The 17,974-nt window shown below is 31.8% G+C and overlaps 1 protein-coding gene and 1 long non-coding RNA gene across 4 annotated transcripts in view; both read right to left on the bottom strand.

Annotated features, from left to right (window-relative positions):
• Positions 1–1,512: 1,512 nt before the first annotated feature.
• Positions 1,513–17,974, bottom strand: part of Cul1 (Cullin 1) — a 93,414-nt gene continuing 76,952 nt past the window's right edge. For all 3 annotated transcript variants that reach the window (XM_023170896.2, XM_023170895.2, XM_023170897.2), the window contains one exon: positions 1,513–2,136. In XM_023170896.2, coding sequence (XP_023026664.2) covers positions 2,056–2,136 — 81 coding nt within the window. In that variant the 3' untranslated portion in view covers positions 1,513–2,055. The remainder of the gene's footprint in view (positions 2,137–17,974) is intronic.
• On the bottom strand, positions 11,123–17,214 carry LOC141484275 (uncharacterized). The gene is made up of 3 exons (XR_012466557.1): positions 14,308–17,214; positions 11,358–14,196; positions 11,123–11,248 (listed from the first exon to the last, which is right to left on the bottom strand). It is a non-coding gene; the product is annotated as an uncharacterized lncRNA (long non-coding RNA).

Below are 17,974 nucleotides of genomic sequence, written 5' to 3'. Positions count from 1 at the left end.
AATTTCAATTCAAAATCATTTCTTTTTTACCTAACCTCACTGATAAAATACCCTTAACAAAAACGGAAAACGACAACGAGAAAAAACGACAATAACGATGAAACGATAACGAATAAACGCACACAAAACGGTTGAAACGCACGTAAAATGGTTGAAACCGGCAACGCTACATTGTCCCATAAACAACGATTTATTTTACAATCGGCAACACCGAACCTGCCATACTGCATTGGCGGCGTATAACGTCGATACAATCTCCATCTCCCTTTGCTTCGATTACGTCACACGTGTCTCTCACTCTTGCTCATACACACCTTTATATGAAATATTAATTCTTTTCCAAAACTAAGTATATTTTCCTATCTTCTACAAGAAAATGACAATTACAATTTTCCTAACATTCTACGAAAATGAAAAAATGCAGTCAAGTATAATAAATGAGTCATTTCGGTCCCGACAAAACGAACGCTATAAATACCAACCATTCGCAATTACTTTCTATAGTCCACGTTGGTGTCGAGGCTAAGGACAACGTCTACTACGCTGACGACCCGGGTTCAAATCTCATATCGATAAACTTTTTTTAATTAGGACCACGTGACAAGAGGGCCCGAGGGGCTGAGTCTCAAGGGGGCCCAGGGGCGAAGTACTAAGAGGCCCAGGGGCGGAGTACTAATGGGGCCAAGATATGAGGCAGAGTACTATGGAGGCCGAGGGGCGAGGTTTTACGATCTTTGAATCACTCCGATACTCATTCCATCCTGCGTCAATGACGTCACACGTCACTCCTATTTGAACCAGAAATTGCAAAAAGTTTAGCTCCATAAGAAAATACATGTTATTTTGGGCTCGTACATACATTGTTCATCTACTATTCAACTAAATAAAAATTTCCAATATCTATGGACAGTTATTTCTTCAAAGTGACACGTAATGAGATGAAGATGCGCTTATCTTCACATAATTTTTCGTGACATGTTACATTGCAAATCATATGGGTATTTGAAAAAATGGGTCTTCAAAAATGTGTGTTTTTCGCTGCGGTTAAAGTGACCAAAATTACCATTTTAGCGTGTTATATTTTGCGAAATGTCAAGAAATTATCAGGATATGGATAAGACGTTTCCTCAGAATCATCCATAGATTCACCTCTTCAAATATGTACATACAATTTTGGAACATACTGTACTTACTCCAGTAACGTTGCTGCATAGTTTCAAGACATTCTAAACTCAAAATATTGCAGTATGCATTGACTAGTAGAGTTGAATCCCCTCTACTCATCCAGTTTTGTTTTGAAATAGTTCAAGACTGCCTCGAACCAACCAGAAGTTTTCGTAAGACTTGTTCACAATAGGGAAGATGGAGGACTTACCTTTCAAACTTGAGTGAAACCAATAATCGTTTTTCATCAGCTGTGAAACTTCTAACAATTTAGCTTCTAATTTCATCTTACAACACCACCTACGAGAAACTTCCTATCCATAGAGAAAAAAATAAATAAAACAGCCATTATATCAATTATTGCAGTTTTTATTTGTAGAAACGTTAAAAAACCAATTAATAAAGAAATTTCTGATATGAAACATTATATTTCTCAAGTAAATATAAATTACATAAATATAATTATCAACAAATAAACACCTAATCAGCTCGTGAATATCAATTTTTCGAAATGTATACATTCATTGGCTTAAGTAAAGTATGCAAAATTACAGATAGATCATTTTTATTTTTCCTGTAAAAATACAAATAAATAACAAAACAAAATCAGTTTTTCTAGATTTTTTCAAGTTCCAGAATAAAATCATTACTCGAGGGTTCCGAATCAGAATACTAAAAAGTATAAAAAGGAAATCTCAAGAAAAAAGTAACAACATGGTCGATATGAAAACATAGATATTTTCAATTGTTTATTTAGTAGCTCTTCAATTTTTAAAGATTCAAAATACAATCCTAGATATTTACAATTATACATGCCACGTTTCCACAGTCACAAAACTTTTCTTTTAATTAGTCAAAAATAAATTATTTTTATAACGCCACACTTTTGAATCATGCCAGATAACTGTAAGTGTCCTTCTGTCCTTCGGTCCTTTCTAAATATTCTTTTTCAATTAGAATATCTATACATTTCTGAAAATGAAAAATATCAACTAATCAACAAATACGTTCTCGTTCAAATTTCTTGAAATATATGGATAATGCTAATGTATATATGAAAAAGTTATTTTAATGCTCTGAAGTATTTTTTATATAGAATGTTTCAAATGTTACTTTTATTTTCATCCACTTCAATTGAAATTCAAATTTTATTTATCAATGTCCGTCGTCTATAATTTTTTGGTGCAGCTGCCCCTCGTAAGAGTGAAATTTATTACATTTGATCCTGATAATTGAAGTTTATGATAACTCTATTATTTCCCTAACAGTCAACTCGGGACTTTCTAACATTACGAAACTAAGAACTACAATAAGTATGTTTCAGCTTGTGAATTGTCTTATCTTATGACAGATTTTGTAACTGCTTATGTAAACAGAACATTTGTCAAATACCTTAGATTTTATGAATGCATTGCTGCCTGCAAAGATTTATATTTTCGACTCAGCAAATTGTGTTTCTCACGTAAGTAAATAAAGCTTCTATCGATCTATCTACCTATCATCAGTCAATACTGCTTTAGCATGGGTATAAAAATAAAGACCTTGATCTTGAAAAACCCAATTTTCGAAAGATCCAAAAAATTACTTATTCGACTACTAAACAAAATTACTACTAATCTAAATGAAATATTTGATTATCCACTAAAGTTCAAGTCTACTGGTAAACAGTAAGCAACGACCAATGAATTTGTGGAATTGGAAATCGTGATTTGACATGAAAAGGTTCACTCTTTTCTGCATTCATTGGGCAGTACGACAAATGACTATAATAAATGGTATTAATTCGTCTTTTAAAATCATATATAATGACAGAACCAGTTGATAATGAAAAAAACTAAAAACCTATAGATAAAAAAAAAACCGTTAAGCAAAAAAGAATTATTAAAAATTCAATATCGAAATTAACTTTCTTGTAGAATTCATCAAGTCATTAATAATTATATTTAATTACTAGTATAATATAAAAATAACAAAAATTAATTGGCGCTCCGGGGCGACTTCATTGATTCCAGTGGCGCATTTGCTTTTTCAGCTGCAGGAAAAACCGGAAAAACCTGCAGCACCACATCATCTGAAGATCTTGCTCTGCCAACGTCCTCTCATAAAACAAAATGTAGGGTGTCTCCAGAGGCTCCAATGAATTCAAGACATCGCCAGAACACTTCGTGACACGAATATCGTCAAACTTAAACCAGTCCGTTTCGTCTTTGACCAAAGCGTAATAATGACCAAATTCAACACCAGAACCACAGTGAACAATGACTGCATGAATATTATAATAGTGGTCTGCTAGATAGAAGTGTTCATCTATTTCGAATCTTCGAAAGAATTTGGTGCTTCCGTCAGAGATTGAGTCTTGTTTGAAGATCTACAGTGTTATTATTGAATTGACTGGTGCCTCAGCTATACTTGTTTTCTTATAACAGTTAGTCAGTTTGGCGCATGTTTGGCAATACAGTCGAGCATCACCTGATAAAAATTCCATTTTCAGATGATTTAACAATAAGCTTTGCACGGAGTGGTTCCAGAAATTCACATACGTTTTTGCTACCTCTTGAACATTTACTACAAAGTAAACAAGTGAGGATTTTTCCAGCAAATGATTTACAAACACAAGACGAGATAGACTGTACGGAATCATTCAATCCAGAGTGGCCAGTAGTATTGATTCTGCTATTGTTTTATCCACGAAGAGTATTCAACAAGAACCCAAGAATTCAGAACAATCCTCTTGTTGTCCTAACGAGTATCCAGTGAACTTCAAAGACTCCAGGAAATCGGTTGGAGGGAAAAATGCATGAACAGGTGTTTGAGAATATGACAAATACTCGTCAATGGAGTAGTAATAGGCTTTATAAATTAAAAGTTTTTCACATACTGTTTGAACTCCTTCATAGACATTTCTCTAACATAAGTTGGTAGAGTTCGTTGATATTCTTAACGGCTATGACTCATACAGGCGCAGATGACAAATTTACGCTTCAGCACTTCTCGCGTTTTAAAAACATCGCATTTGATTTGTAGTTCGATTGAAGATCGACCCATATACGAATCCAGGTCACAATACAGTCAAATTGTATTTTCGATTTTAAGTTAGCTTATTTAAATTTATTATTAGTGATTTTTGATTGTATTATCCTTTGCATTTCTGTATTATTGGTAGACTTTGGGTTGTTTCTGTACAGACATTTTAATCTTGAGCTTTTCATAGTGTCAACACAACACAATGAAATTAACGATTAAAGCAGAGCTTCTTTTAGATACTATAAAATTTGTATTAAATGTGGAAAAACTCAGGATTGTGATTAAAATGATTCAAATTATTATTATATAAAGCACAAATGTCAATTTAATGAATTAGTAAAATTTCCTTTTATGATGTTTATAAATTTCAATTAGTTTATAATCCAACTCAGGTAAAATATAATTATTAGTCTTTATGTAGTTAGAAGTTGATATGATTCATTATAAAACACAAATCAAGTGAAATTTAGTCAGGATGAAAATGCTTGAGAAAGCTATTGTATAGCAAAACACGTGTTCTGTAAACTGTTTATTGAAAATCTCACTATAAAGTGTTTGACAATAATTTGTAGTAGATACCAGTTTACAAACGTGATTCACAGTCAAGGTGAAGAAACTCCACCTGAGCCATCTACATTAAAAAGATATAATAATAATTTAAACTGAAAGGGTATTTTTTAGGAGAGATTATTTTTGGGAAAGAAAGCTTTTGGCTTTCTACTTCTCCATCTTGATAGAAAAAATGTGGGAATCTTCCAAAGAAAGAAAGAAAGCAATCAATTTCAAAAACTAACTCTATACAAAGATGTGTAGATTATGCAAAGAAATAACTTTCAAACACAAACTTAAAGAAATAGTCCTCTCAAAACAGCTATTTTCATATAAACATTGAATTGGCCGCGGTGGTAGTGCGCCCGACTCACGATCGGAAGACCGTGGGTTCGATTCCCGCCTCGACCAGATATTTTTCTCAAGGGAATTCATCTGGTTGAAGCTGGAATGATTCTGCAACCGTGTTAGGAATCACACCTTAAAAGGTAAGACCTCGTTATTCATTAGCTCGCACAAGTTTCTCAACTTCTTAGAGTTGTCGTTCGCATAGGGGGCGACAGCTGATTAACGGAAAAACAGATTTTTTAACAGAATTACACGAAATAAAAATACTTTCGAAACAAATACTTCATAGGATTCCTACACAATGTAATAAATGAAAGAAGGTAAATTTCACTTACATGAAACAGTGTCATCCTCATTGGTAGACATCCGATATTTCCCCGTAAAGCACTTGCCTTTTCGGCTCTTCAGTACTAAATACGGATAACATTGGAAGATTAACCCAAGATTCCTATCAAGATCGAGAAGTTGAAAGCCAAAACCATTCTTTCCCATAGAATAATAATTTCTTTTTAGCCAATCTTAAACTTGGCCAGAGTGAACTTTGTCTGGACCTTTGCAGTTCTAATGAACGAATAATTGGGTCGATGTTTTCAATTTTCAATTTTCACTTGAACAATTTTGTGCTTCTTACCGTAGGCCGAAGAAGCGATGCGCAGATATTTTCAAGGTCATAGACAATAAAAAAATCCTATACCTCTAATTTATTAAATAATATAATACCCATTCAAAAAGGATTCGATTCAGACCTGGGCAGTCTATGAATTGGTAATTTCAGCATGGTAACTCCAAACTTTCTTGGGGCTTTAAATAGATATCTTGCAGCTAGTGCGCCTATTTACTTTCAGAATATTTACAACACCCTCTGTGCTTCACTTGATACGACCCCAAGTTGATACATTGTATGGAATTGTAGAGTCAAATTGTGCATAATATTATATGATTAACACAGACTTGTTCTCAATTTTACAGAGTTGATAAGATGATTCTACTTATAAGCTTCTGGGTTGGGTCCCAATGGTTGAACTGAAGATACCCATTTGCTGATTTTAAAAATGAACATTAATTATAACCTTCGGAAGAATAACTAAATCTTACAAAAAATGATTTTTTTGTTATTACTGACTAATTTATAGTTATACAATATTGCGAAAGAATACAATAAATTACCTCGAGAATTTGATAAACTATAGTTTTTCAAGAAAGATTACAAGGTTAGGGTTTAAATGGATTTTTTGGCTGATCAACAACAAAAACGTGTCAGAGCTATAAATATCTACGTAAGAGCAAACATGGGTCTATTCCATCTGTATGGTCGTAATAAACAAGAAAAAAACTCATCATCCAAGACAACTTTCAGTGATCTGGAGGAAACCCTTCGAGTGAATATTCAAAATTATAGATATAGGTTAGGTTACATTAAAATCAATTTATTTTCTCGCAACAATTGATAAGTTAAAAAAAATGTGTCTGAGCAATTTAGTACCAAAAATCATATTTTGTCAAAAAAATTATTTATCTTTCTGCCTGACAATAAAATTTTCAGGTAGAGATCCGCTGCCACTGATTAAGAAATACCGCGAGGAGCATGCGAGAATATCTAGATATCCGTAGGAGACGAAAAAAAAAAACTTTTTCTCAAACTATAAAATCTCCAGATAGAAATTTCAAGATAGAAATCTGCTGCCACTGAACAAAAATGCCTTTGGAAGGTCCTTTGCCATTGAACAGAAATTATCATGTGAAAATATTCATGGAACTGCCTTCAATATTTTTTTAATCGCCTCAAAATGATGAGCAGCCACAGTCCGTCGCGTATTTCTGATATGTACCGTTCTTGATGGAATCAAATGTGCCAAGTCACTTGAACACTTCCCGTGAAAGTATCTATAGAAGAGAGACAAATCTCCAGCGTTTCATAAATATTTTCAAATACCCTTCCAAACGGCATTTTTCTTGTTCAATGGAGCGGATGTTAACGGCATTTTTTTGTTCAATGACAGCAGATGTCTATCTGGAAAGTTTTTATTTTTTTTTTCAAGTCTTCTACGGCTGTCTAAAAAAAATGAAGGCAGTTTCATTAGTGTTTTCATATGCTTTTTTCAACGGTATTTTTTGTTCAGTGATAGCAAACTACTATCTGGAAAATTTATAGTACGAGTAATTTTTTTTCAAGTTCTACGGCCACCCAAATAATTCTAAGGGCAGTTTTATGAATATTTTCACATTTTTTGTTCAGTGGCACAGCAGACCCCTGTTTGGAAATTTTAGAGTACGAGTATAATTTTTTTTCAAGTGAAGGCACTTCAATAAAAGCATTTGCTTTTTAAACATGACAGATATTACCACCCACCACCCGTCACCTAGTCTATTTCTTAATAATAATATTAACGTTTATTTTCATATACATTGATGCATAGAGTGAAATTGAAAATAAACAATATAATCACAGAACTCAAATATTCATACCATATACTTTATTCGCTTATACCATATATGTATAGAAGAATCTAAACACCCAAATTTCAACGATACTGTGTATTGTGCTTAGATTGTGATGTAATTGCTTTGTATATTCTTTTCATAAACTACACCTTACGATTTGATCTCCAGGAACTTCATTTAAAGAAATATATAACGACATTTTTCGCTAACACTGTAGCTTTTTCGAAGTTGATTAAATACTATAAGTTCATTCTGACTCTGATATTTATATACCCTAAGTAATCACAATTGAGACTATCTACTTAGGTACTAACTCGATCAAATTACCTAGAACATATACAACTTCTATATACCTAAGGTACAACTTCAATTATGATTTTTTAAATTGCACATCAATAATACTTCATCAGTTTTTAGGAAAACAAGTTCAATAATGGTGATTTATTTGTTCATTCAAACTCATGAAATGATGACAAAGAAATGGTAAATGATAAGTTATATGAATTATATGATTTACCATGCCACATTGAAGATTCTGTTACTTTATATTCATTCAAGGCTCAGTTGAAAATACATATTACATCACGTACTCTAGGAATTGTCTGAATTTTTTTAATTTTTATGTTTCACATCATCGAATTGTTTTATTGGTTCGAGCTTTTATGTGTTCTGTATACATTGCGTTACATTGTGATATGTTAAATATTTCATAATTGTTTTTATGCCCTAGTATAATTGTAATATGGAAGTATTTTGAATACTCCTGATTTGTTCTGTGTTATGGGACAATATTCTCAGGAACACATTTCTTTTTTTAGCATTTTAGCTTCTTGTATTTCACATCCGAATTGATATAATATTTTATTGAAGAACAAATTCCATTCAATCAGGAGAAATCTACGGAAATATACAGTGTGTAACAACGAAAACTCAACAGAGCCGTTTTTGAATATAAAAAGTAAGATTTTTAAAAAAGCTTGGACACGTCGATTTCTAATTGAAGGGGGACACCTTTCAGACTAATCAGATTTTTTATAGTACGCACCCCCTCGGAGGAGTGCGTCCGACAACCCTTATTTAGATAGGGAAAGTAGGTCGAGTGGCACCTTGTTTTAAAGGTCTTTCGAATACCTTTACAACTCAGTTCAAAGAAAATGTTTTTAACGATTAGTTTTCGAGATAATTTGAAGTTAAAATTGCCATGTTAATAATACATTAGACAGACCACTCGGTAACTTGTATGCCTAAATAAAAAAATTTTCGAGCAGTTCTTATCAGTTTTTTGTTAAATAAAATCCCTTTTTCAAAATCAATACCCACTCCTCTTCTTCCAGTTTTCATTTGTACATCGTTCGATTGTTTTTTTTAAACGGGTCGTGTATTGTTATTTGTTCAAAAATACCTTACACTACTGCTGAAAGGGTTTCAGTTATTGCTTTATTTTTTGGCAACGACCGAAATGCTAAAAGAATATCAATTTTATTTAACGAGCAAAACCCTGGTAAACACCTAAGCAGAAATCACGTTCTGGATTTTGTCACAAAATTTTGGGAGACAGGTTCGGTTTTAAAAAAGAAAAGAAATATTCAGAGAAGGGTAGTGAATGACGATAATGCGATTGGAGTGATTGGTCATCGCCAATCCCAGGTTAAGTACAAGAGGTTTATCAGCAATAGCCGGAATAAGCCATATGGGCGCATGGAGAATCCTTAAAAATTAAACTTGTTTCTTGTTTCATGTTTGAGTTTATTAATGTCCATTGCTTTCAAATGGTTCAGCTTCAAACCCTTATTTTCTATGTGTAAAATTTCAAATCTTCGTTAAAGATATGATTTTTTTCAAAAGATGATTTAAATATGTTGAACTTGTTTTTTATTTACATAGCTCATATGATGGTCCTGGATACGATTCCTAAATGTTCTGCCAGTTTGGCCAATATATACCTTACGATACGTTCCACACTTTAATTTATATACTCCTGATTTCTCGAATTTGAATGTTTTACCTTTATTATTTTTAACTAACTTTCCCACATAGTACCTGTTCTATATGCAATTTTAATATCTCATTTATTCTAAAATGAAGCCACTTATTCTATTGTTTGTCCAAAATATGTTAAAGCTGTTTAATTTTGATCATCTAACTTATTGATAGGAAAAATCTCTCGAATCGCTTTTGGCGTAGACTTTTCTGGAAAGAATTTTGTCTACTAATTCAGCTTTAAATCCGTCGTTTACTGCAATTTGCTTGATGACATCAATTTCTTTATTGAACTTATCTTTTAAAAGAAGAACATTTACTAATCTGTGAATCATGTTATCATTAGATGCTACTTTGTGTTGATATGGATGGGTAGAATCGTAATATCCATAAGAGAAGGTTTGTGATAAATTGAAAAATAATGTTTGTTGTTCGTTCATTGACCATCTGTCGTTATATCTCAAAAAAAAATTATTTTCAATATTTATTTATTCCTCTTCAAAAGGTTTGATTATGAAAAATCCGTTGAGCCCCTTACATGTGGAAATTTATAGGAATAACCTAGAGAAGTTGATTTTTAAGCATCCATGGGGAAAACGGAATCCACATGTTTCTAAAAGTGATATGAAATCAAGAAAGGTTGTTAATGCAGTCAAGCTGCTGGAAAATACTTCCATGTAAATCAAAAGATTAATAGATAGGTACTATTCTGATCATTTCCATATTGATTTCAATTTAAGAGCCATCGGTAGACAGCTGTTTCAGCCTGTTGAGCTGAATTATTTTCCAGCAGCTTGACTGCATTAAACGTTCTCGATTACATATCATTTTTAGATGGCATTCCAGGATAGCTTCCCAAATTTATGCTACCGCAGTTGTCGGTTGATTGGTCAAACCACCAACACTGACATAAAAACTTGGCAAGTTGAATTGGATGTCACACCAATAGGTGGTTCCACTAAAGTCTCGCTTGCGTCTACGTAGTTATTTTTATAGTACTTTTCTGGGTTATTCACATTTTGTCTTCAATCGAAGATCGCTTGTCCGGTACTAACGATGCCAAACAAGCTGAAACAGCTGTGGATCGGTGGATCTTAAATTGAAATAAATATAGAAATGATCAGAATAGTACTTATCTGTTAATAATATCCAGGATGTTTCAAATTCGATCCTCACCATTGGGATCTCGGAAACTATGTGAGATACGAAGATGCTTAAATTGGTGCAAAGTTGCACATTTACCAGATTAACAATATGCTGTTGAGAAAGTTCTGAAATTCCGAGTATACCCGGAGATATCCGGAAAAGACAGAAATTTTTGAAAAATGGTTTTATTTTTTTTCTGGCTTTATTTTTCGAAGGATTCGAAAATAAATTGCACTTCCACATTGCCACTTTTTCCTGCTACATAATGGTGTTTTCAGATTTGCTACCCGACGTTTCGCCTTCTGGCCACCATCATCAACTTCATTTTTTCTTATGGGCGCTACATTGGATTCTTTCTGTTTTGAATAGAACCACATTTAACCTCTTCAATGATGTATCATAAGTTATCATTCTTTTTTGAAAGTTGGAGATATTGAAAAAAAAAATTCTTATCATAATAGGGTTTAATAAAAGGATTTGGAAAAGCTGAATACACTTATTTCAATTAATGAATCGAAGAGGTTTTGTATTAAAGTGTATAATATATTAAAATTCTTGCAAAGCGCTTTCGACTTTTGTCATCATCAGTGCTCACCTGAAAGTAAGTGATCTAGTTGAAAAGGGAATTTAGTGAAATTGAAGTTGTGAAATTTTAAGGTTAAAAAATTTTTTTTTTTTTTGGAAAATTGTTTGAGATTACTTACTTGTCAGGCAACAGGAAGTATCATGATAAGTGAATTGTACATTGTAATATTTAAAATTATATAAAATAAAATAGGCTTATAGCCAAAAAATACATTTTTTGGATTCAGGCCATGTGGTTCAGTCAAAGTATTTTATGAAGAAGGACAACTTGAGACAGAATGTGTCAAGTGTCATGTTAAAATAATGGTACCAACTTGAGGAGTGGTCCATTATGGGTTTGATTGAATATGTAGAGGAAAAATATTGAATAAATTATATTAATAAACTGTGATTAATTAATAATTCATAATCCTCTTATGAAGGGGAAGGAAATCTCTGTTCAAGTTTACTTGAGTATTTAGACAATGATCATTGTTGGAAAGTTCTTTAGAAATCTCCAACTCTTCAAACAAGTCAAGTCTAAGGAAATTTTTATTATCTATTTTATGTAATATTTTGGAATTTCTATTGGGACTAAAGTTGTGGTTGTGAAATTTTATGTGATGGCCAAAAGCAGATTTATCAGGTTTTTTTATATGTTCATTAATACGAGTGAAAAGAGGTCTACAGGTTCTACCAATGTAAGATGCCGAACAATCAGAACAGTTAAGCTTGTAGACTCCGCTACAGTTCAATTTGTTGATTTTATCTTTAGAATTTACTAAAAAGTTACTTAAGTTGTTTTGAGATTTAAAGGAAATTTTTGTACCAGGTATGGTATTTTCTATAAATTTGGAAATATCAGTACACATATTTTGATCAAAATACGGTAAGGAAAAATATCTCACAGAAGGTGAATTAACCAAGGTGGTGGAGTTAAAGGCCAATCTTCTATCTGATCTGAGTTTAAATTTACTGATTAATTTGTGAATGATATATGGTTGATAACCATTGTTGACAGCAATCTGTTTTAAAGTATTTAATTCTAAATTAAAATTGGAGGGAGATAAGGGAGTGTTCAACAATCTGTTAACATAACAATTGAAGGAAGCCAATTTATGTTGCATGGGGTGAAATGAATTGAAAGGAATGACATGATCAGTCTGGGTTGGTTTTCTGTAAATGGAAAAATCTAATTTGTTGTAAGTTTTCGTTATAGTCAGATCTAAAAAGTTTAATTTATTGTCTTGTTCTATTTCAAGTGTAAATTTGATTTTGGGATGCAAGTTATTTAAGGAGTTAAGGATATCATGTGCTACAATAGAGTTGCCATCTATGAAAACCAAGCAGTCATCAACATATCTGTGCCAACTGAGAATATTATCAATTTTATTAATTATGAATGAATTTTCTAAATTTTCCATGAAAATGTCAGCCAAGAAAGGTGAAAGAGGGTTACCCATTGCTAGGCCATCAGGTTGACTGTAAAATTTATTGTTAAAGACAAAAAAATCTTGGGAAATGCAAAATTTAAGTAAAGTTAATATATCTATTTTGGTGGAGTCTGAAGTTAAGTGTTGAGAAAGCAAGTTAGAAACTAAAGGTAGGGTTTCAGATTTTGGGACAGAAGTGAACAGGTTGCTAACATCAAAGGATATCATGAGGGTGTTGGAATTAGGTTGAAAGTTTTTGATTTTATTAATTAAATCTAAAGTGTTACTTACTGAATTGGCAGGTTTGTAGTTGGTTACATGTTTTATCACTTGTAAGACAAATGTTGACAAGATAGAGACAGGAGTATTGTAAAAGCTTACCACTGGTCTGATTGGAGTACCATCTTTATGTATCTTCGGGAGACCGTATAATCTTGGAATTTGTGGATTGCTAGGGATTAAATTGTGAGTTTTATTGAATTCAAAGAAAAGGTTTTCACAAGTTTTTATATAACTTCGAGTTTTTGAAATAAATTTGTTGATAGGATTTGAATTTAAAGAAATGAAATTGTTGGAGCTTAAAAAGTCTTCAACTTTGTTAACATAGTCAATTTTATCAAGAATTACAAGGCAATTACCTTTGTCTGCTTTTGTTAAAATGAGATTATAATTGGAAATTTTTTTAAGTAATTTATGTAAGGAAATATTCAAATTCCTATGACTAGACTTATTCAAGTATGAAGGAGTTTCTTTGAGAGAAAGTTGATATTTTGTAATAGTAAACTGACAGAAATTTCTAATTTTCTGTTTAATCTTATTATTTTTGGAAAGATTGTCAATCAAGACATCTAGTTCAATGGAAAAGGAAGTGAGATCTTTCTCAGACCGGTCTGAATTCAAAGAGAATTTAAGACCTAAAGATAGAAGAGCTATCTCGTCATCATTGAAAGAAGCACTAGAAAGATTTTTAATACGTTCGTGAAATTTGAATTCTGAAAACTTTTCAACTGAAGGTTGAGAGTTAAGTTGGTTCCTAGTGAGAATAAGGGAGTTGAGTTTCTTACTTACTTTTTTAAATTTTAAATTACTTTGATAAGCCACTTGGTCTGAAATATCATTGAATAAATTTTGTAACAAATGAAAATTATTAGAGATAAGATTGTCATAACAAATTTTCAAGTCCACATTAGTACGGTCTAGTTTGGCATAGTGTTTGCAAACAGCACTTCTGATGATTTTTCTCTCAGTGGAGTGTTTCAATTGAGGTGGTATATTGGTTGGCATTGTGGTTCTGGCAAACTTCGGAATGACATCTTCTCTCAAACAATTATTTAAAAACCATATGTCAATTTGTAATAGACTTCTTCGAATTGATAACTTCCTATAGAAATCAGCTGGGGCTACCATACTGTAGATCAATAAAAGGATTTGGAAAAGCTGAATACACTTATTTCAATTAATGAATCGAAGAGGTTTTGTATTAAAGTGTATAATATATTAAAATTCTTGCAAAGCGCTTTCGACTTTTGTCATCATCAGTGCTCACCTGAAAGTAAGTGATCTAGTTGAAAAGGGAATTTAGTGAAATTGAAGTTGTGAAATTTTAAGGTTAAAAAATTTTTTTTTTTTTTTTGGAAAATTGTTTGAGATTACTTACTTGTCAGGCAACAGGAAGTATCATGATAAGTGAATTGTACATTGTAATATTTAAAATTATATAAAATAAAATAGGCTTATAGCCAAAAAATACATTTTTTGGATTCAGGCCATGTGGTTCAGTCAAAGTATTTTATGAAGAAGGACAACTTGAGACAGAATGTGTCAAGTGTCATGTTAAAATAATGGTACCAACTTGAGGAGTGGTCCATTATGGGTTTGATTGAATATGTAGAGGAAAAATATTGAATAAATTATATTAATAAACTGTGATTAATTAATAATTCATAATCCTCTTATGAAGGGGAAGGAAATCTCTGTTCAAGTTTACTTGAGTATTTAGACAATGATCATTGTTGGAAAGTTCTTTAGAAATCTCCAACTCTTCAAACAAGTCAAGTCTAAGGAAATTTTTATTATCTATTTTATGTAATATTTTGGAATTTCTATTGGGACTAAAGTTGTGGTTGTGAAATTTTATGTGATGGCCAAAAGCAGATTTATCAGGTTTTTTTATATGTTCATTAATACGAGTGAAAAGAGGTCTACAGGTTCTACCAATGTAAGATGCCGAACAATCAGAACAGTTAAGCTTGTAGACTCCGCTACAGTTCAATTTGTTGATTTTATCTTTAGAATTTACTAAAAAGTTACTTAAGTTGTTTTGAGATTTAAAGGAAATTTTTGTACCAGGTATGGTATTTTCTATAAATTTGGAAATATCAGTACACATATTTTGATCAAAATACGGTAAGGAAAAATATCTCACAGAAGGTGAATTAACCAAGGTGGTGGAGTTAAAGGCCAATCTTCTATCTGATCTGAGTTTAAATTTACTGATTAATTTGTGAATGATATATGGTTGATAACCATTGTTGACAGCAATCTGTTTTAAAGTATTTAATTCTAAATTAAAATTGGAGGGAGATAAGGGAGTGTTCAACAATCTGTTAACATAACAATTGAAGGAAGCCAATTTATGTTGCATGGGGTGAAATGAATTGAAAGGAATGACATGATCAGTCTGGGTTGGTTTTCTGTAAATGGAAAAATCTAATTTGTTGTAAGTTTTCGTTATAGTCAGATCTAAAAAGTTTAATTTATTGTCTTGTTCTATTTCAAGTGTAAATTTGATTTTGGGATGCAAGTTATTTAAGGAGTTAAGGATATCATGTGCTACAATAGAGTTGCCATCTATGAAAACCAAGCAGTCATCAACATATCTGTGCCAACTGAGAATATTATCAATTTTATTAATTATGAATGAATTTTCTAAATTTTCCATGAAAATGTCAGCCAAGAAAGGTGAAAGAGGGTTACCCATTGCTAGGCCATCAGGTTGACTGTAAAATTTATTGTTAAAGACAAAAAAATCTTGGGAAATGCAAAATTTAAGTAAAGTTAATATATCTATTTTGGTGGAGTCTGAAGTTAAGTGTTGAGAAAGCAAGTTAGAAACTAAAGGTAGGGTTTCAGATTTTGGGACAGAAGTGAACAGGTTGCTAACATCAAAGGATATCATGAGGGTGTTGGAATTAGGTTGAAAGTTTTTGATTTTATTAATTAAATCTAAAGTGTTACTTACTGAATTGGCAGGTTTGTAGTTGGTTACATGTTTTATCACTTGTAAGACAAATGTTGACAAGATAGAGACAGGAGTATTGTAAAAGCTTACCACTGGTCTGATTGGAGTACCATCTTTATGTATCTTCGGGAGACCGTATAATCTTGGAATTTGTGGATTGCTAGGGATTAAATTGTGAGTTTTATTGAATTCAAAGAAAAGGTTTTCACAAGTTTTTATATAACTTCGAGTTTTTGAAATAAATTTGTTGATAGGATTTGAATTTAAAGAAATGAAATTGTTGGAGCTTAAAAAGTCTTCAACTTTGTTAACATAGTCAATTTTATCAAGAATTACAAGGCAATTACCTTTGTCTGCTTTTGTTAAAATGAGATTATAATTGGAAATTTTTTTAAGTAATTTATGTAAGGAAATATTCAAATTCCTATGACTAGACTTATTCAAGTATGAAGGAGTTTCTTTGAGAGAAAGTTGATATTTTGTAATAGTAAACTGACAGAAATTTCTAATTTTCTGTTTAATCTTATTATTTTTGGAAAGATTGTCAATCAAGACATCTAGTTCAATGGAAAAGGAAGTGAGATCTTTCTCAGACCGGTCTGAATTCAAAGAGAATTTAAGACCTAAAGATAGAAGAGCTATCTCGTCATCATTGAAAGAAGCACTAGAAAGATTTTTAATACGTTCGTGAAATTTGAATTCTGAAAACTTTTCAACTGAAGGTTGAGAGTTAAGTTGGTTCCTAGTGAGAATAAGGGAGTTGAGTTTCTTACTTACTTTTTTAAATTTTAAATTACTTTGATAAGCCACTTGGTCTGAAATATCATTGAATAAATTTTGTAACAAATGAAAATTATTAGAGATAAGATTGTCATAACAAATTTTCAAGTCCACATTAGTACGGTCTAGTTTGGCATAGTGTTTGCAAACAGCACTTCTGATGATTTTTCTCTCAGTGGAGTGTTTCAATTGAGGTGGTATATTGGTTGGCATTGTGGTTCTGGCAAACTTCGGAATGACATCTTCTCTCAAACAATTATTTAAAAACCATATGTCAATTTGTAATAGACTTCTTCGAATTGATAACTTCCTATAGAAATCAGCTGGGGCTACCATACTGTAGATCAATAAAAGGATTTGGAAAAGCTGAATACACTTATTTCAATTAATGAATCGAAGAGGTTTTGTATTAAAGTGTATAATATATTAAAATTCTTGCAAAGCGCTTTCGACTTTTGTCATCATCAGTGCTCACCTGAAAGTAAGTGATCTAGTTGAAAAGGGAATTTAGTGAAATTGAAGTTGTGAAATTTTAAGGTTAAAAAATTTTTTTTTTTTTTTTTGGAAAATTGTTTGAGATTACTTACTTGTCAGGCAACAGGAAGTATCATGATAAGTGAATTGTACATTGTAATATTTAAAATTATATAAAATAAAATAGGCTTATAGCCAAAAAATACATTTTTTGGATTCAGGCCATGTGGTTCAGTCAAAGTATTTTATGAAGAAGGACAACTTGAGACAGAATGTGTCAAGTGTCATGTTAAAATAATGGTACCAACTTGAGGAGTGGTCCATTATGGGTTTGATTGAATATGTAGAGGAAAAATATTGAATAAATTATATTAATAAACTGTGATTAATTAATAATTCATAATCCTCTTATGAAGGGGAAGGAAATCTCTGTTCAAGTTTACTTGAGTATTTAGACAATGATCATTGTTGGAAAGTTCTTTAGAAATCTCCAACTCTTCAAACAAGTCAAGTCTAAGGAAATTTTTATTATCTATTTTATGTAATATTTTGGAATTTCTATTGGGACTAAAGTTGTGGTTGTGAAATTTTATGTGATGGCCAAAAGCAGATTTATCAGGTTTTTTTATATGTTCATTAATACGAGTGAAAAGAGGTCTACAGGTTCTACCAATGTAAGATGCCGAACAATCAGAACAGTTAAGCTTGTAGACTCCGCTACAGTTCAATTTGTTGATTTTATCTTTAGAATTTACTAAAAAGTTACTTAAGTTGTTTTGAGATTTAAAGGAAATTTTTGTACCAGGTATGGTATTTTCTATAAATTTGG

Source organism: Leptinotarsa decemlineata, unplaced genomic scaffold (assembly GCF_025532065.1).
Source record: "Leptinotarsa decemlineata unplaced genomic scaffold, Ldec_3_MD MMD2_tig00005453_RagTag_RagTag, whole genome shotgun sequence".
Classification (NCBI taxonomy): domain Eukaryota; kingdom Metazoa; phylum Arthropoda; class Insecta; order Coleoptera; family Chrysomelidae; genus Leptinotarsa; species Leptinotarsa decemlineata.
The sequence above is the reverse complement of the archived record's forward strand: the minus strand, read 5'-3'. Positions and strand labels throughout refer to the sequence as shown.